At 46.1% G+C, this 19,358-nt stretch overlaps 2 protein-coding genes across 5 annotated transcripts in view; one reads left to right on the forward strand and one right to left on the reverse strand.

Moving 5' to 3' along the window:
• AUNIP (aurora kinase A and ninein interacting protein) overlaps nt 1-1,761 on the forward strand; it is a 30,362-nt gene extending 28,601 nt beyond the window's left edge. Inside the window, 2 exon segments of the mRNA XM_008529056.2 lie at nt 1,573-1,584; nt 1,587-1,761. Coding sequence (XP_008527278.2) covers nt 1,573-1,584; nt 1,587-1,642 — 68 coding nt within the window. The 3' untranslated portion in view covers nt 1,643-1,761.
• Nucleotides 401-18,460, reverse strand: MTFR1L (mitochondrial fission regulator 1 like). Of its 4 annotated transcripts, none has more exons than XM_070610661.1 (7): nt 18,368-18,460; nt 14,842-14,984; nt 14,246-14,350; nt 6,163-6,272; nt 5,718-5,929; nt 4,128-4,449; nt 401-1,809 (listed from the first exon to the last, which is right to left on the reverse strand). In XM_070610661.1, the coding sequence occupies exons 2-7, from the start codon at nt 14,863-14,865 to the stop codon at nt 1,704-1,706; spliced, it is 879 nt and encodes a 292-aa protein (XP_070466762.1). In that variant the 5' UTR covers nt 14,866-14,984; nt 18,368-18,460; the 3' UTR covers nt 401-1,703. The 4 variants fall into 4 exon arrangements, with proteins under 4 accessions (XP_070466762.1, XP_070466763.1, XP_008527281.1 ...); XM_070610662.1 differs by lacking the exon at nt 18,368-18,460 and adding an exon at nt 17,707-17,914; XM_008529059.2 differs by lacking the exon at nt 18,368-18,460 and adding an exon at nt 17,647-17,811.
• Between the last annotated feature and the right edge of the window lie 898 nt (nt 18,461-19,358).

The raw sequence follows: 19,358 nt of genomic DNA on the forward strand, positions 1-19,358 counted from the left end.
TGATGAGCAGTGCCATGTCCGCGCCCAGGATTCGAACCAACGAAACACTGGGCCGCCTGCAGCGGAGCGCGCGAACGTAACCACTCGGCCACGGGGACAGCCCCTCCTGACACTGTTTTGAGTGATAAGGCAAATCTCCCTGACCCAGGTGTACCAGAGCAGGGGGGATAGAGAGATAGCTAGAATGATAGTAGTTTTATTTCTTTTTTGTTATTTTATTTTTGTGGTAACTTTACAGCATTTTAAAGTTATATACTCTATGTTTAAACATCTCTCCCTAAAAAAGCCTGAGCTATATAATAATCTAGATGTGACTGTATCACTCTTCTACTACAAGGTGGGAGAGAACTCCCTTTGTAAAAACTATGAGTCCAAATAAATGACTGTTTACAAAGCTGGCTCTGATGGTAATTAAAACATTACCAATTTTATTTTTGAAACAGCAACTTTTTAATAGTATATGCTCTGTCATTGCCATAGGTCTGATCTGAACAGGAGTCTAATTTGACTTGTGTTCTACCCAAGATGCTATCCACCAGGTGGCAGATTTCCATGTTGCAGGTGTGGTATCTAAAAGGTGTAAACAGTCTCCGGGGGCAAGCTTGCAACTTATAATATGGAACTGCTTTAAGAGCTTAGGGTAGAATCTCTACAGAAAGGGACAAGAGGCTCCTCAGGGAAGTTTTCTATTATTAAAGCAGGACCTTGTAGGAGTCCGTTTACAAAAGTTCACATACCTTAAAAAGGTGATCACAACTCAGAGATGGACACAGCAAATGCACTATCTCTCCAAATCCTTCCTTTAATATTAGATAGTGCTTCAACCCAAACACACACAGGATACATACCATAGAGAAAGGGATCTGAAGGCATCTGAGTCATGCATGGTGTGGCAGGTACAAACCTTGGCCCAATGCAAAGGAGTAGTTAAGGGCCTGGAAGAAGGATGGTACTCTTTCCCCCCTCCATTTCTCTTTCCTACTGGGCTTAAACTAAAGTCCATGGAAGAGAAAGAGTTTTCAATCAGTAGAACTGATGAGGCCCAAGGCCTTAGAGGGTAGATTTGGTTGTACAGTATTACAAAATATATTTAGGAAAAAAACAGCCCAGGCCTCCCAGCAGCAGCCCAAGTGTTAGCTGGTCCAGTGGCCCAACCTCTACATCTAGGTGTTGGACAGGGATAGGGGAGAGGGTGATTGCTGGGCAATGGTGTCAGTTTATGAGGGAGCAGCATAAGATTTTTCCCTGCCCTGTGAACATGTACATAAACATGTATAGCCCCCTCCCCTCAGCCCTGCTCTACCGCAAGGAAGCTGCTGAGAGTGAGTGACAGCTGGGCACAAAGTGTCTGGTGAGACCAGTGATGGGACCTAATGCAGTGAAGTAAGTCATTCATTTAGGACCTATTTTCACACAAGAGCAAGGAAAAACCAGAAACTTCTATCTCACCCTTTAGACTGATGCATTCCAACCTACATTTTTACCTGTAACAAGTGTCTCAGCTAAAAACAGCCTTAGCTTCTGCTAAGGTTTGAAGTATGGGAAACATATAATCCAGCTCTTCTCTCTCAGTCCAAGCTCTAGCTTTCGGCAAGACCGTTGCAGAAGGTTTCTAATTGAGAGGCAGAAACATCTGCGGTGAGGAAGGCAGCTATTGAAGGAATTCCAGGAGCATGAGACTGAGTTTGCAGAGCTGAGTGCTGTCAGTTTCCTTTTCTACTGATATCTTCTTCCTTCAGAGCAAACTTCCTTCTTAGAACCTCAGAGATAAGGACCGCAGGGTCTTCCTCCTTCAATAAACTCCGATTCCTAGAGATAGAATAATAGCTTATATTTATTGAGTATTTACTCTGTCCTGGGCAGTGTTCCGTGTCTTTGAATACAATCTCAATCCTCAGAATCTTATGGGGTAGGTGCTATTACAATCCTCTTTTACAAATGAGGAAACTAAAGCACAGAAAGGTTATATAATTTGCCCAAAGTCACTAATCACTCAGCCAGTAAGTGGTGAATCCAGAGTCTAAAACCAAGCTAGCTGATAGCAGATCTCATTTCTTAACTAGAATGCTTTACTATTTCCTCAAATGGCTATAAGAAATGTGGGCAAAGTAAAGGACCATCAACCAGTGAAGAGTTGGCCTGGAGTGATTAAGCTTCTGCTCCCACATTCTGGTGCTGTCTTTTCCTGGTAGCATATCCCCAGGTCAGCAGTGGAAGTGACCAATGACTCTTGGCTACTCTGACCTTTATTAGTTCTGGTGAAAAGGTGTGCTAAGGATTTCCTACTGCTCTGTCTCCCCATCAGGGAAGCTGTGAGATTTTTTTATAAGAGATCTAGAATTTATAGTAAAATGTCCACATCATAAGGGACCTGTGGGAACAAAAGAAACCCTAGATTGGGGTAGGTTGAAATTACCTGATAGATCATAAAAGACTGTCCTAGATACTTGGAAAATAGTTGCATGAAATTCTAGTGGACTTACATACATATTTACTGGTCATTAGGCTATATATAAGAGCCAAGATTGATTGTTAAACCTTGAAAGCAAAAACAAGAGGAACTGCCTTCAATCTGTCACATTTCTGAACCTTTGCTGACGGGGCTACTTTCCCATTCTTAGTCATCAACCCAGCTCCTTCTATTAACAAGGGAGAAAAGATCCCAGGACATGAGTAGAAGGAGGGGCTTGGATCTAATATGGTACAAGAAGCAAGTATAAAAGAAAGTTTAAGAGTCAATCTCTAAAACACTGACCAAAGAAAACCGCTCAGGGCAGCCCAAAAGCAGCAGCAGCAGCTGAATTTGGGAATGTGGGAAAGAACTGCCGGTCAGTTTGACCAACCTGGCTAGGGCCAGAGAGGGAGGGTAAAAGTGACTTCCCCTAAGGATCGACTACCAGGAAGAAGTGATGGGGAATCACCTAGCCTTGTCTTGTTGTCAGAGGGAAGTGGGGCCAGAGACACAAAGGGATCCTTGCACTACGTGAGGAAACTTCAACAGGAATTTCATCAGCTCAGTAGAGAGACCTCACCTTCCAACCCCACAAAAAGCCTTTTTATCTGCATTAACAAATACAGCTACACACCCTGGCCTCTGGCGGTCTGGATGTCAAACCAATGTTTCAGTGCCCAGGAACCTGCACTTGAACAAGCGCCTCTAGTGCATCCCATGCAGGTGCTCAGACCACACTCAGAGAAACACCTCCTCCTGCGGGAGCTCTAGGGCTTCTCTGCTAGATGAGTTTGTCGACGTAGGTATTTCCCAGATTTCCTCCTGATTCCATCAGAAACACCTTGAGCTCCACTCCTTGGGGGGGTTCTGCTTTAGCAAGCTTAAGGTGTATTTTTTTTCCCTAGATTGGCACCTGAGCTAACATCTGTTGCCAGTCTTCTTTTTTTTCCTTCTCCTCAAAGCCCCCCAGTACATAGGTGTATATTTTAGTTGTAGGTCCTTCTGGTTCTGTTATGTGAGATGCCACCTCAGCAGGGCTTGATGAGTGGTACTAGGTCCATGCCCAGGATCTGAACCAGTGAAACCCTGGGCCGCTGAAGCGGAGCATGCAAACTTAACCACTCGGCCATGGGGTCGGCCCCTTAAGGTATATTTTTAACAAATCTGAGAAATCTGAAGGGCAGCCAGGTTTAAGAACGACCTATGAATCTCAAAAACCTTGTTCTCAAATCTCTGAATCTGCAAGATTGGTTTGCATAATGGATAACTATATTTTAATGCAGAATCCCTCACTTTATGAAATTCTCCTTCCACCAGAAAAGTCTACCAATTTGAGTATTATGCAACCCCACTTTGATGGGTGGGGCATGGGGACACTGTCACTACCAGTATGAGAACTGAAGTGGTAAGGCCCCACCAGGGGACAGAAGTTGGATTAGATGAGCCTTCTTGTAAAATCTCTACTAGTCTCACATTTGGTTGGGTTAGATCACCCCAACCAAATGTGAAATCTTGCTTTTTCCACAAACTGGGGCCCCAGGCCTTAGCAGGCTTTGTGAATAAAGTAACATCGCTACTACTGAGGACTTACTATCTAAGTCCTTTCTATTAGATCAATGGCCATGGGTGACTTAAACAGTAAATAGATCACTAGAGCTCATTATCAGATACTTACAGATCTTGGCTCTGTTTCATGCGGTGAAAGTCCTTCAGGATCCCCATCATATCTGCAAAGCTGCTGGCCTTGGACAGAGAGACACAGTCATCCTCCTCAGACGAGCTGCAGGTAGCTTTGTGTTCTGGTTTGCAACATTCAGGGCTGGCAGAACAAAGCAGGGGGACTGATGGAAGCTCAGGGACCTCTACCTCGTTCTCCTCAGTGATGTCACTAATGACAAAGGAAGTTGTAGAGTGGAATGAGGATCCAAAACAAGGTAAGGGAGAAGAGACATTTGAACTTCCTGGAGATAAGAAATCTGGCGTTAATGATGCCGAAGCTGAAAGAGAAAACAATAGGCATGGATGGACACTGGGGCTAGAATACAGCAGTAATATCTTCTCCTCACAAGCACTGCCTACAAACATTCATTTCCTGGGCTGATACCATGACATCCTAGGAGAGCTCAGGATGCCATCTAACCCAGTGGAAGGTTCCTCCACTACCCTCCCCTCTCAGGATCTCAAGAAGACGCAGAAGCACTGGGTTCTTCCGGTATTCCAGGAGGGCAGAAAAACTCACCCCATAAAGGCTTTGGCTCCTAAAAGCTCTCATTTTGCAGTGGGCTGTGGAGTTTAGACTGAAGCAACAGTGACAGAACCAAGACCTGAATTTGTCCTTTTCTCTAACTGGACTAGTGCTTCTGACTCTGCTCCTTTGAATGCTATCTGTGACTGGAAGAAGCATTCTGCAGCAAAAATAGAATGGTGACCATCCTCCTAGTTCCCCAAATTTTAATGAAGAGAATTTTCTAAGTTTCTAAGAAACACTGATTTTTCACAAACTACTTCCACTTGTCTCTTAGATGACAAAAAAGTAGGCAATAAACATAAATGGAAAATTCAAGTGCAAGTCCTCTATAAAACTGCCATATGACAGAATTAAGTAGGTGAAGCTTTCAAAGAGAACACCATGATTTTCATGTGTTCTACCAACTGATTACGTTTGGAAGCTATGACTTTGAGTTAACGAGGAACAAAAGAATGAGGATGGGAGGAATATGAGGATAAGCCCTGAGTATCTGGGAGAGAGCCACCTGTCGGTGTTTCATGCCGCTGGCCAAGGCAGACTCCTGTTCATTTCCAGTGGTTCTGCCTTAACTGCAGACAGAAAGGCAGACGGATGGAGAGGTGGTCTCTGGTAGATAGGATAAGGAAGGGGAAGATTGGTGCTTAAAGGGGATAAGTCTCTTAGTGGTGGGAAATGCTTATTTCTCATGTTGAAAAAGAAAGCTGCTTAGGGCTCATGGAAGACTGATCTTAAAGACACTTGGAGGAGGGTGGTGGTTTTTGTGGCCAAGGGAGGAAATCTGCCTGGGATCATAGGTTATGCGAAGATTTTGTTCTTAACCAAACCTGTCAGCCCAAAATGGCTGATGGAAACTATCCAAGGAATACTACAGGCTAGACAGGCCTCAGGGCAACCCCAGAACCCTGGGCCTGAGTCCACCTGAACCAGGGACCATCATTTCCTTACCCCTATCCTGTCCAAAAGCCAGGGGAAAAGGAATCACCGGTTATATTCTGGCCTTGGTTTAGGGGCTCCTACCTGCATCACCTGCCACTATTTTAGCAATCTGGCTGCGTAGGTGGCTCAGCTCATCTTGCAGCTCTGTGGTGCGGCTTAGGGCTGGCAAGGCTGGCTTCTTCAAGGCCAGTAGCCTCTCCTCGGACCCACGCAGGTTGGGCACTGAGGCATTGCGCTGCATGACAATCAGAGGGCTGGGCTTCCAGGTGTGCCTCAGGGGGCGCGTATCGCTTCTGGACCCGGGAAAGACAAGTATATCAGTCAGACACAGCTGGCCACTGCACCCCTTCTAAAATTCCTTCATCCACTCCTACCAGAGTAACACAGCCAGGTCCTGCTCCCACTCTGAGCCCACAGCTCTCATTCCTACTGCCCTCAGTCTCTTACAAGCACTCTCCTTGCTGTCTACCATCTCATCTAGGAAGAAGCTTCCCATTCTCCAGCAGACCAGCTGTTGCCTCAGTACCTGACTCGGGCATATGTCTCCTCTTCATCTGCAGCAATCCAGGCGATGTCAGCCAGAGTAGGGACTGGGGGCACATCCCTTAGACACAGGTCAGAGATGTTGGGCAGGGTCTATAGAGAAGCAAAATTCATCAACAAACATTTACTGACATGATGGTGAGATAATGAGAGACTGCAAAATACAAAGGAGGGGCACCTAATCCAGCACTGGGGGTCAGGAAGGCTGGGGGAGAAGAGGGTTCTGAAATGTTTGGAAATAGCTTGAATAAGAGGCCAGAAGCAAGAGAGTTTGTGAGAGCATAATTGAGCATGGCTGGAACAGTGGATGAGGGGGGAATGCAAGAGGTTAGAAAGTGAATTAGGAGCTTTGATTCTAAGACCAATAATGAACCACTGAAGATTTTAAGTAGGGATCCGATTTTAGGTTTTAAAAGATTACTCTGCTGCTGTGTGAAACATGGATGGGAGGTTGAAGAGACCAATTATGAGGCTGTTATATCCTCCAAGCACAACATGGTGGCCTAGAGCAGGGATGGGCCTGTTTTTATACATAAAGTTTTACTGGGAAACAGTTACACCCATTCATTTATGTATTATCTGTGGTTGCTTTTAAGCTACAATTGCAGAAGTGAGTAGTTGGCATAGAGACTGTTATAGTCCACAGCCTACAATATTTACTATCTGGCCCTTTAAAGAAAAAGTTTGCTGACCCCTGGCTAGAGCAAAGGGGTCTTCAGTGGGACTGGCTAGAGTTACCTTTTAACAGAGATGGCCACTGTCTAAGAGTGTCTTGCCCTCTGGTTGTGAGAATACAGGTGCGAGGACATCAACAATCCATTACATCAACAGGCAGTTTCTCCTGGCTAGCTCTTTACAACACCTTTGTAGCTAATTGGGATCTAACAGCAAACTTGATAATTTGAATATTTTAGATGTAAATAAAAAGACATGATTAATTATACAAAAGGAATTATAGTAGAATTCCTTAAAATAGCCCCTCAACCCAAATAAACAACAACCAGGGAACAGGGAGGCTTAGTGACACTATGTTAAATGAAAAATCAGGAGAATTCAATCATATGCTGACCATGATTAGAACAAAGCAAAAAACATGCATCTAGTAAAAGATGGAAAAGAACTTCAACAAAGAATTGGAAAATATAAAGAACCAACCAGAACTGAATATAATAATGGAAATGAAAAATTCACTAGAGGGAATCAACAGCAGAGACACAAAACAGCAGATGACACAAAAGAAAGGATCAGAGATCTAGATGATAGAGGAAATCACCCAAGCTGAACAGAAAAAACAATTAAAAATAATGAGGACAGTCTAAGGGCCCTCTGGGACAACATCAAGCATACTAACATCCGTATTATAGGTGTCCCAGAAAGGGAAGAGAGAGACAAAGAGGCAGAGAACCTATCTGAAGAAATAACAGCTGAAAACTCTCCTAACCTGAGGAAGGAAACAGACATCCAGGTACAGGAAGCAAAGAGCACACCAAACAAGATGATTCCAGAGAGGCTCACATTAAGACACATTATAATTAAAATGTCAAGAATTAAATAAGGAGAGAATCCTAAAGCTGTGAGAGAAAGGCAACAAGTTACTTAGTAGGAAGCCCCATAAGGCTATAAGCTGACTTCTCAGCAGAAATCTTACAAGCTAGAAGGGAGTGGCATGATATATTCAAAGTGCTGAAAGGAAAAATCCTACCGCCAAGAATCCCCTACTCGGCAAGCTTATCATTCAGAATGGAAGGAAAGAAAATTTTCCAGACAAACAAAAACTACAGGAGTTTATTGCCACTAAACAGGCCTTACAAGAAATGTTAAAGGGACTTATTTAAGTAGAAAAGAGAAGACCACAAATAGGAATAAGAAAATTATCAAAGAAAAAAAAATCACTGGTAAAGGCAAATATACAGTAAAGGTAATGAATGAGCCACCTATAGGTATGAAGCTAGTATGAAGGTCAAAAGACAAAAGTACTAAAAATATCTATCTCCATGATAAGAGCTTAAAGGGATATATACACACAAAGAGGTTAAATATGATATCAAAAACATAAAATGTGGAGAGAGGGGAGTAAAAGTGTAGGGCTTTTAGTAAGCGGTCAAAGTGAAGAGACCATCAACACAGATTGCTGTTTATATAGGTTATTATATATGAACCTCATGGTAATTATAAACCAGAAACCTATAGTAAATACACAAAAAATAAAGAGAAAGGAACCCAAACATAATGCTAAAGAAAGCCATCAAACCACAAGGGAAGTGAGCAAGAGAAAAAGAAAGGAACATAGAAGAACTACTAAAACAACCAAAAAAAAGTAATAAGATGGCATTAGGTACACACTTATCAAAAGCCATTTTAAATGTCAGTGAACTAAATGCTCCAATCAAAAGACATCATGTGGCTGAATGGATGAAAAAACAAGACCCATATATAAGCTGCATACAAGCAACACACTTTGGACCTAAAAACACCAACTGGAAGTGAAGGGATAGAAAAAGATACTCCATGCAAATAGAAATGAAAAGAAAGCTGGGGTAGCAATACTTAGACAAAATAGACTTTAAAACAAAAACTGTAACAAGAGACAAAGAAGGCCACATAATGATAAAGGGAACAATCCAACAGGAGGACATAACATTTGTAAATATCTACGCACCCAACATAAGAACACCTAAATATATAAAGTAATTATTAACAGACATAAAAGGAGAAATTGACAATAACACAACAATAGTAGAGGACTTTAACACTCCACTTACGTCAGTGGATGGATCATCCAAACAGAAGATCAATAAGGAAACACTGGCCTAACATGACACGTTTGACCAGGTGGACTTAGTAAATACATACAGAACATTCCATCCAAAACCTGCAGAATACACATTCTTTTCAAATACACGTGGAACATTCTCCAGGACAGATCACATATTAGACCACAAAACAAGTCTCAATAAATTTAAGAAGACTGAAATAATACCAAGCATCTTTTCTGACCACAATGGTATGAAACTAGAAAATCAAGTACAAGAAGAAAACCAGAAAAGCCACAAATATGTGGAGATTAAACAAAATGCTACTTAACAACTACTGGATCAATGAAGAAATCAAAGGAGAAATAAAACATACCTGGAGACAAATGAAAATGAAAATATGACATACCAAAATTTATGGGACATAGCAAAAGTGGTATTAAGAGAGAAGTTTATACCAATACAGGCCTACCTGAAGAAACAAAAAAAACCTAAATAATCTAAGAGTACACCTAAAGGAACTAGAAAAAGAACAAAGCCAAAAATCAGTAGAAGGAAGGAAATAATAAAAATCAGAGCAGAAATAAATCAAATAGACTTAAAAAGAAAAAGAAAAATCACTGACACAAAGAGCTGGTTCTTTGAAAGTACAAACAAAATTTGACAAACCTTTAGCTAGACTCACCAAGAAAAAAAGCAAGAAGGCTCACATAAAACCAGAAATGAAAGAGGAGAAATTACAATGGACACCACAGAAATACAAAGGATTGTAAGAGAATACTATGAAAAGTTATATGCCAACAAATTGGATAATCTAGATAAAATGGATAAATTCTTAGAATCATACAACTTTCAAAAACAAAATCACGAAGAAACAGAGGGGGCCAGCCCTGTGGCCAAGTAGTTGTGTTTGCACGCTCTGCTTCGGTGGCCCAGGGTTTCACCGGTTTGGATCTTGGGCATGGACCTAGCACTGCTCATCGAGACATGCTGAGGTGGTGTCCCACATAGCAGAACTGGAAGGACCTGCAACTAGAATATACAACTATGTACTGGGGGGCTTTGGGGAGAAGGAAAAAAAAAGATGATGATTGGCAACAGATGTTAGCTCAGGTGCTAATCTAAAATAAATAAATAAAACCTGAAAATTACCCCTTAAAGAACAGGAATAAGACAAGGATGCCCACTTTCACCACTCTTATTTAACAGTATTGGATCATAATCCTAGCCAGAGCAATCGGGCAAGAGAAAGAAATAAAAATGATCCAAATTGGAAAGGAGTAAGTAAAACTGTCACTATTTGCAGATGACATGATTTTATATATAGAAAACCCTAAAGAATCCACCAAAACTATTAGAAATAATAAATGAATACAAGACACAAAATCAACAGAAAATCAGCTGCATTTCTATATACTAACAAGGAAATAGCAGAAAGAGAAATTAAGACTACAATCCCATTTATAATCACAACAAAAAGAATAAAATACCTAGGAATAATTTATTTTATTTTATTTTGGTGAGGAAGATTGGCCCTGAGCTAACATCTGTGCCAATCTTCCTCTATTTTGTATGTAGGACGCTGCCACAGCATGGCTTGATGAGTGGTGTGTAGGTCCACACCCAGGATCTGAATCTGCGAACCCTGGGCCACCAAAGTGGAGCACACGAACTTAACCACTACACCACCAGGCTGGCCCCCAGGAATAAATTAAGGAGGTGAAAGACTTGTACACTGAAAACTATAAAATATGTTGAGAGAAATCAAAGACACAAAGAAATGGAAAGGATTCTATACTCATGGATTGGAAGAATTAGCATAGTAAAAATGTCCATATTTCCTAAAGAAATCTACAGATTCAATGCAATCCCTATCGAAGTCCCAATGACGTTTCTCACAGATATAGAAAAAAGAATTCTGAAATTTATATGGAACAACAAAAGACTCGAAAAGCCAAAGGAATCCTGAGAAAAAAGAACAAAGGTGGAGGTGTCACACTCCCTGATTTCAAAATATACTACAGAGCTATAGCAATCAAAACAGCATGGTACTGACACAAAAACAGACACATGGGCTGGCCCCGTGGCCGAGTGGTTAAGTTCGCACGCTCCGCTGCAGGCGGCCCAGTGTTTCGTTGGTTCGAATCCTGGGCACGGACATGGCACTGCTCATCAAACCACGCTGAGGCAGCATCCCACATGCCACAACTAGAAGGACCCACAACGAAGAATATACAACTATGTTCCGGGGGGGCCTTGGGGAGAAAAAGGAAAAAAATTAAAAAAAAAAACAGACACACAGATCAGTGGAACAGAATCAAGACCCGAGAAATAAACCCACACATCGATGGACAGCTAATTTTTGACAAGGGAGCCAAGAACATACAATGGAGAAAGGAAAGTCACGTCAATAAATGGTGCTGGGAAAACTGGACAGCCACTTAGAAAAGAATGAAAGCACACTATTATCTTACACCATAAACAAAAATTAACTCAAAATGGATTAGAGACTTGAATGTAAGACCTGAAACCATGAAACTTCTAGAAGAAAACATAGGCAGTACACTCTTTGACCAATGTCTTAGCAGCATATTTTCAAGTACCATGTCTGACCAGGCAAGGGAAACAATAGAAAAAAACAAACAAATGGGATTACATCAAACTAAAAAGCTTCTCCACAGCAAAGGAAACCATCAACAAAACAAAAAGACAACAATTGGAAGAAGATATTTGAAAATCATGTATCTGATAAGGGGTTAATATCCAAAATATATAAAGCACTCATACAACTCAACCACAAAAAAACCAAACAACCCAATTAAAAAATGGGCAAAGGATCTGAACATCTTTTCAAACAAGATATACACATGGCCAAAAGGCACATGAAAAGATGTTTAACATCACTAATTATTAGGGAAATGCAAATCAAAACTACAGTGAGATATCACCTCATGGCCATCAGAATGGCTATAATTAACAAGACAAGAAATAACAAGTGTTGGAGAGGATGTGGAGAAAAGGAAACCCCTGTACACTGCTGGTGGGAGTGCAAACTGGTGCAGCCACTATGGAAAACAGTATGGAAGTTCCTCAAAAAATTAAGAATAGAACTACCATAGGACCCAGCTACCACTTTTGGGTATTTATCCGAAGAACATAAAAACAATAATTTGAAAAGATATATGCACCCCTATATTCATGGCAGCTTTATTCACAATAGCCTAGACTTGGCAGCAACATAAGTGCCCATCAACTGATGATTGGATAAAGAAGATGTGGTATATATACACAATGGAATACTACTTGGCCATAAAAAATGATGAAATCTTGCCAGTTGTGATAACATGGATAGACCTTGAGGGTATTATGCTATGTGAAGTAAGTCAGAGAATTTCAAATACTATTATGTCTTGACTCATAAGTGGAAGATAAAAACAACAACAAACACATAGAAACAGAGATTAGTTTGGTGGTTACCAGAGGGGAATGGGGAAGGGAGGAGGGAGAAAGAATTAATAGGGTGCATGTGTAGGTTGACAGATTGTAATCAGTCTTTGGGTGGTAAACATGAAAAAAAAGAACTACACCAAAACATTAATAATTATTTGTGTCAAGACTACATGGATTATAGGTAATTTATTTTCCTTTCTCCTTTTTATTTTCCATAATTTAATATTTTTACATGGGTAATTTAAAAAATAAAACAAATCAGCAAGATTCCCTTAAATAATATTTAAGGTAAAGGTAATTACAACAGAAATCCACGGATAATTTCTCAAAAACTCTCCTATACATGAGTTAAGTCCAGATGTTTCTGCTACAAATTGTTTGGTAGGTGGATCAGGAGTTTATGGCTCTTGCTTTTAGACAGGGAACCTGGGTCTTACAGGAGTGAAGTGATATTCCAAGGTTACAGAGACAAGGACTCCACTGACCCAGGAGCTATTGCTAAGATGGGTCATTTATGGGGGGCCTCCAGCTGCTCTCCCTCATTAGCCGGAATATTCCTCTGCTATTGGCAATTAAATGAGTTAACATATATAAAGTACTTCGCACAGTGCCTGGCACATAGTATGCATTCAGTAAATGGTAGCTAGTATTACTAACACTACTCACGCCTACTCCTGCTCTGTGGGTGCCTATGGTCTTGATCATCTCTGCCCAGCAGTATCTGGCCAAAGGAATGGAGAGGTTATAGCCACGTGTTGGGGCAAGCTCCACTGAGTCTCTCACACTCCTTAGCTGTGTTCCCTTTTGTTGCTGATGCTTGAGGCAGCTAGGGCCACATCCTGCCCCAGCCCTGTGGGCAATTCTTGATAATTAGCAGTCTGGCTCATGGGGCAGCCCCCTCACCCCATCCTACACACTTCCCACCCTATTCCTGACTCTCATACCAACTCTGACACCACTTCTGACTCCAGATCCAGCTCCTACACAGACTCTGCAGCGCAGCACCTGATATACAAGCTCAGCTTCCTCATTTCTGTATCCATCTGGGCCCCCATCTTTTCAGGCATATATTTCTATCTCCTGTGTGTAGGCAGAAAGCTTAAGTATTTCTTTTGTGTCCCAGCTCCTCAAATGCACACACGTTAAGCATCTAGCCTGGAGCTGGTGCTTAATCATTAGTTCTCAGAGGGAGGCAGCTGGGACTAATAAATGCTACTTAGCTTTCCACTGCAGGAGGAGGTCTCAGAGACATGGGCCAGGCAAGAATCTCTGCTGCAGAGTTGGCGCTAAAGGCACCCTAGACACAGAGGTAGCCCAGTAAAGGAGTGACCAGACTTGGCCAGAAAGAAGAGGATGGGGAGTAATGGCCTCAGGGAAACACTAAAAATAGGTGGCTAAGTAGCCAAGTCTTAGGGCTGGTGGAGAAAAGCAGAGTTCACCTCAGAGTCGCACACAGCACTCAGTCTCCCGCGGGGGGACCTGCCAGGGTTGCAGGCAAACCCTCAGAGCAGAGACATGGCGAGTCTGGAGATGTGGCTCAGCAAGGGCCTTCAGCCCGCACTGATAAACGGTATTGCTGGAACCTGATGCAATCTGAGTCGCTTAGCAGAGGCATCAAAGATGCAAGGTTATTAATTTATGAGCAAGTTGGAAGCCTGACTGTTGTGGTCACAGGTTTGTGTACAATCAGGAACTCACAGTGACCAGGGTCCATTATAAGCACTTAAATATTTCTTGACAAAATGAAAAAGTGACCAAGAAAGCAACTTGCCTGGCAACACTAAGGAGTCTGGGGTACAGAAGCAGCACCATCCTCCCCTACTCTCTGGGTCTCTACTCTCCCTGCCCTTCCAGCGCACTCACCTCAAAGGACGCCCGGGGACATGGCTTCAGGGGCAGGTTGGTCCCGATTCTTCTCACTACACTGCGAGCAGCCCCATGCGGCTTGTTTTGCCAGATTGGGATGGTCTAGAGCAGAGACAGGGACAGCCACAACCTCAGAGATGAATCCAACTACTGTCCCCGTCCTATTCCCTTTAGCAGGGAGACTGAATTCCCCAATCCCAGGGACAGGGCACCCTGGGTAAGTCAAGTCTCAATTATGAGTGAGGGCAGGTTCCCCAGTCACCAGCCTTCACCTTGGCCAGCCACCTCAGGGTACACTTGCTGCTACCAAGGCGCAGTCAAGGTTGGGAGGGTCCAGTGAAGGGGATAGCTCGGTGTAGGGATCATCCAGGCTTCCCTCCCTTCCCTCTGCACAGAAAGGCAGAAACACGCCGACTCCTTAACGTCACCAAGATCATAGCTGGTTCTGCCTGTGGGGAGTGGGTGCAAGGGTGGCCTCCCTCCAATTCCAGGCCTCCAGGGGAAAGGAAGAATTAACTAGAGGGTCTCCGAACTGCAGCAGACCCAGCACTCAGCCTTCCCCACCACACCCCTGCCCTGGGAATGTCCCTTACCACATTGGCTTCCATTTCCGACATTTCAACCGGCTCCTGAACTTGAAGGACCAAGCAGCCACAGGGCAACTCTGGGGGCTCGGGGAGGTGGGAGGCGTGACTCCTTCATATCAGGCCATCTTAGGGAACACCAGACTTCTCTTCTGTGAAACAACCCCCACAATGGGGACTCAATGGCCACCACACAAGCCCCATGAAACCAGGCCCTGCAGAGCCATGACCAACACCAAGGTTTCTCTGACACTTCACAGGGGAGAAAACCAGCCCCAGAGGCTGCCCTCACTCAACAATGGTTTCTCCAAATCTAGACCCTTAAAGGTTCTGTTCCAGACTTGCTACATGAGCTTGGCCAACTGGGGGGAGCCTTCCTGGGCCCTTAGGCTTCCTGAGGCAAAACTTCCAAACATGTAAACAGAACCCTCTGGTAGTTAGAAAGCTCATGGGAAAGCCAAAGTATAGGTACCATCCAAGCCCAGCACTCATCCTTGAAGATGAGATGTAAAAGCCCAGCACGTGCCCCTCGGCCTGGCACTCCGGGGCCCCCGCAAGGCAGAGGTAAAGCAGACAATGGGAGAATGAACGGCCAGCTCCAGCCAGTCTCAGTCTACTAGGCTCAGGGAAGAGAGCCAAAAATTATCCTGGCTCGGCCACCTACTGGCTCTCTAGCCCTAGACAAATCACTCAACCTTTCTGAATGTTGGTTTCTCCATCTGTAAAAAGAGGACAAGAAGAGCCGCCACTCTAGGTTACCTTACAGATCAATCAGTGAAACGGGATTTTAAAGTGCTTAATGAACTGTTAAAACATGATACAGATGGGTGAAGTCACTCCTGACTAGATTCTTCACAGCTGCCCTTGCATGGTGAGCAGATGTAGTCAATGAGCTCGTTCGTTCTCTCGTTCATCAAAAACCAACAATACCCACTCTGTGCCAGGCCCTGTGCTGGGCACTGTAGGGGCTGTGGAAGGAGTAAGACACAGCCATGCTCTCAAGGAACTCACGGTCTAGGAGAGAGGACAGGAATACATAATTCCAGGAGAGGCTGAGTATCACTGCTTAAGAAGGGCACCCCAGGCAAGTAGCCAGTTCAGCGCCCTGGTCCCAGAGCCCCATGATGAGCTCAGAGGAGGTAGGAAGGGAAGAAAAACAGCAACAGCACAGGTCCAGGGCAGGAAGGTGAGAGAGATGTAAAGAGCAGAGTGGACATGGCGTAAAGGTAAACTGGGGCTTAAGTCACGAGCGCTGGGAAGGCCCGGGTGAGAAGTGGCTGGGCAGTCAACGGGCAGGCTCCGAACAGGGGACGACGGACTGGACTGACCAGAGCAGCTCTTTCTGGAAACCTCCCTTGTAGGGTGTCTCTTTCACCTCTGGGAGGGGAGTTACCATTCCCTTTGTGATACCTATGAGGAAAGGAAGCTGGAGAGAGGAGGGGACGCATCTGAGGTCACTCAGTGGTCATGCCAGCAAAAGCACCCTGAGTCTGGTTCAGATCCTGCCGCCTCCTGCACGGGCCCAACTTCTCAGCACAGTTCAGCCTTTCATCAGAGTCCCCGTGTGCAGGCTCTGTGCCGAACGTCAGCGCCTCCACAGGCTCCACCTAACAGCGCCCCCCTGGTTTCTCGCTCAGGTCACTGCAGCCATATCCTCTCCAAACTTGCCTCCAAAGACTCAGCCGGGCCTCTAACTCTCACAACAGCCTGAGGAATCTTTCTAGAACACACTGCTAGTCACACCATTCCTAGGTTTGAAACAGGATAAAACCTAGCCTCCTCAGCACAGCCTGCAGGGCCCTCCACGGTCAGGCCCAGCCTCACCAGGCGCACTCTCTCCCGGTCTGGACCAAACCCAGCACGGCCCCCCGCCCACACCGGGCCCTGCACACTGCGCAGCCCCCACACCAGCTCAGGTCCTGCCCACACCGTTCCTCTGCTTGACCACCACCAGCACCCTCTTCACCGAGCTCCTTCCCATTCTCGGGAACTCAGCTCAAGCATCGCCTCCCCTCCCTGACAGTCACGTCCTTTACTGCCACCCCGCACTTCCTCGGGAGTTCTCACGATGCTAACTGGGGAACTGTCATGTGCTGTTTGTCCAAGGGCAGGGACTCCCCAGGCACAGCACTGCCCGCCTGGTACATGGCAGGCGCTTAAACGACGGTTCAGTTAAGACACGAACGAACGGGAACAGCGACGCAGCCTTCAAGCCCCCGCCCGGGCTGTCACTGGCTGAAGACGCCCTCGCTCGCCGGCAGCGCGGGCTAGGCTTCCCGCCGCCGCGCTCCCGCAGCCCCTCTCCAGGCCGCCGTCCCGATCGCTGACCCGGCCGCCCGCCGGACCCGGGCGCTCCTCCGGAGCGTGGCCGCCCTCATCCCCGGGCCGGCGCCCCGCGGAACTTCGCCGAGCGGACAGCCCGCGCGGGCCGGGCCGGGGCCGCGCCTCCCCTCCCCCGCACAGCCGGCCGCAGGCCAAGGTCGGCCAAGTGCTCGCCGCTGGCCCAGGCGGAGCGAGGCGGCGGCCCGGGCCGTCGAGGAGCGCGGCCGAGAGGAGAAGCCTCTAGCGGAGCTCGGCCCCCGAAGCTGGGGGACTCGGGCGAGTAACTACCCCTTGGGGACTCAGTCCCCCCTCTGCCAAACGAGGCAGACAACACCGGCTCCCGCGAGAACTAGCGCGGGAACAGGAGCCGCGGGCTTCGCACAGCGCCCAGCACTAGGCCGCGTCGACTGCCGGCCCAAAAGCCGCGCTCCCGCCTGCGGGCAACCTTCTGACCTAGTCTCACCTCAGACTCCTGCCCCGGGACTCACTCACCTCACGGCCCCTCCTACCACAGCGGGCCGCCCCGCCCCAACCGCCCTCACTTCCGCTGACCTGCCCCCCGGAAGCGATCCTTTGCAGCTGCGCACCGAGCCGGGCCCCGGCGCCCTCGGAAGGCGGGCTCCGATCCGGCAGCTGTAGCGCGGCTCCTGCGGGGGCGGGGCGGCCGCACGTGCCGTTCGCGAGGGAGGGACACGCCCATCCCGCGAGGCCACGCCCCCGCCGGTCGAGCCCTTGGGAAAAGTTGTCTGCGCTTGGGGATTCCGGAGGCCTGATTGGCTGCATACCCCGCGGGTCTCCGCCTTTGCTGTTCTCCACGTCTTGTCCCGATCCAGCCTTGGAAGCCGAGGTCTCACTGTGTCACTACTCGCCCCTCAAATTGTGCGGTGTCTGCTGTCCCCACCCCTACCGCAAAGTTGAGAATCCTCACCCTGGCGTTCCAGGCCTACCGGACCTAGCGCTTGCCTTGTCTCATCTCGCCCTGGTCCCCTTCACAAGTTCCTGCTTCCCATCCAAGACCCTCTACGGTCCTCTCCAGCAACAATGGGCCTCTTTCTCTGACTCCTGTCCTCCAGCGCTTTGTAGCTTTCTTCCATTTTAGCCTTTATGTATCTCTCTTTCACACAAACACACACGGTATATTCAGTAAGTTGGTTAATCAGATGGGTAGATGGATGGGCAAGACCCCAGAGTAATTCCTTCCAGGCTTACTCACCCATTCCCTCTTTGCGCTCGAACTCTCTCAGTCCTGGTTGCCGTAGCATCCAGGCCTGGGTCACGTGCCCTCCTCCGACCTCAGCACGTGGCTGGGCCTGGCTCCCGGGCTGCAGTTCTTTGCTCTCAAAGCCTGCAAGTTCTGTCTGCCAGGGACAGGACAGCTTCCCGGGTGGACAACCTGTGCGGTCACACAGGGTCTCATGATTAGAAGAACTCCGTGCTTGTTTTAATACTCTGCTGTTGCCCTCTAAAAATATATATATATACACACCTATATATGTATATATATGTGTATTTTAACAAGGGGCCCAGCATTTACATTTTGCACTGGATTCTGCAAATTATCTACCTGGTCCTGGCCAGAGACCTCAGAGCTTGTCCACCCTGCTCTCCACCATATTTCATATGATGATGGTTGACTTCCAGATCCAACCCTCTTTCCAGGATGGCAAATTGTTGCTTTAGTCACTGATTCCTCCCCCTGGGCAATGGCAGGTCTTACAAATCCACTCCAGCTGTCTTTCCTGGGTGTGGTAGATGCTGTCTTGGTGCCCTACCCAGATCCCCTTTACTCAGCTGGTGAATCCACCCTCCAGCTGCTGTGTTGGCTGCTCATAGCTGCCCCCTTCCCTAGAAAATTGCCCTTGCAGGAGGGAGAATGGAGGCTCTAACCCGAGAAGTTACTCTACCCCCCAAGCCAAAGACTGATACAGGGACAAAATGTCAGTTCAAGTTGGTGGTGTGGTTTATGCTCCAGAGCCCTTCCCCTGTGATCAGGCCAAGGCTGGTAGGCTTTGGGACTCTATCCCTGCGCAGCATTTTTCCTTTCCCCACTCTGCTTCACTCCTCTTTTACAGGTTTTTCCTGAAGTGCAGTCCCTCAAAAAAGTTACCTAATGCCTGTCTCAGGCTCTGCTTCTACAATAATGTTTAACTTCAGAATCTTTCTCAACACAAAACACCAAATTCTAAAAATACTAAGTTCTAGGT

This window comes from Equus przewalskii, chromosome 2 (assembly GCF_037783145.1).
Source record: "Equus przewalskii isolate Varuska chromosome 2, EquPr2, whole genome shotgun sequence".
NCBI lineage: Eukaryota > Metazoa > Chordata > Mammalia > Perissodactyla > Equidae > Equus > Equus przewalskii.

Coding starts and splice junctions, on each gene's coding strand:
- MTFR1L (XM_070610661.1), bottom strand. CDS start 14,865: ATGTCGGAAATGGAAGCCAATGTG. Junction 14,351..14,841: donor CGGAAATGGAAGCCAATGTG/GTAAGGGACATT, acceptor TCTCTGCTCTAG/ACCATCCCAATCTGGCAAAA. Junction 5,930..6,162: donor GAGACATATGCCCGAGTCAG/GTACTGAGGCAA, acceptor TCCCGGGTCCAG/AAGCGATACGCGCCCCCTGA.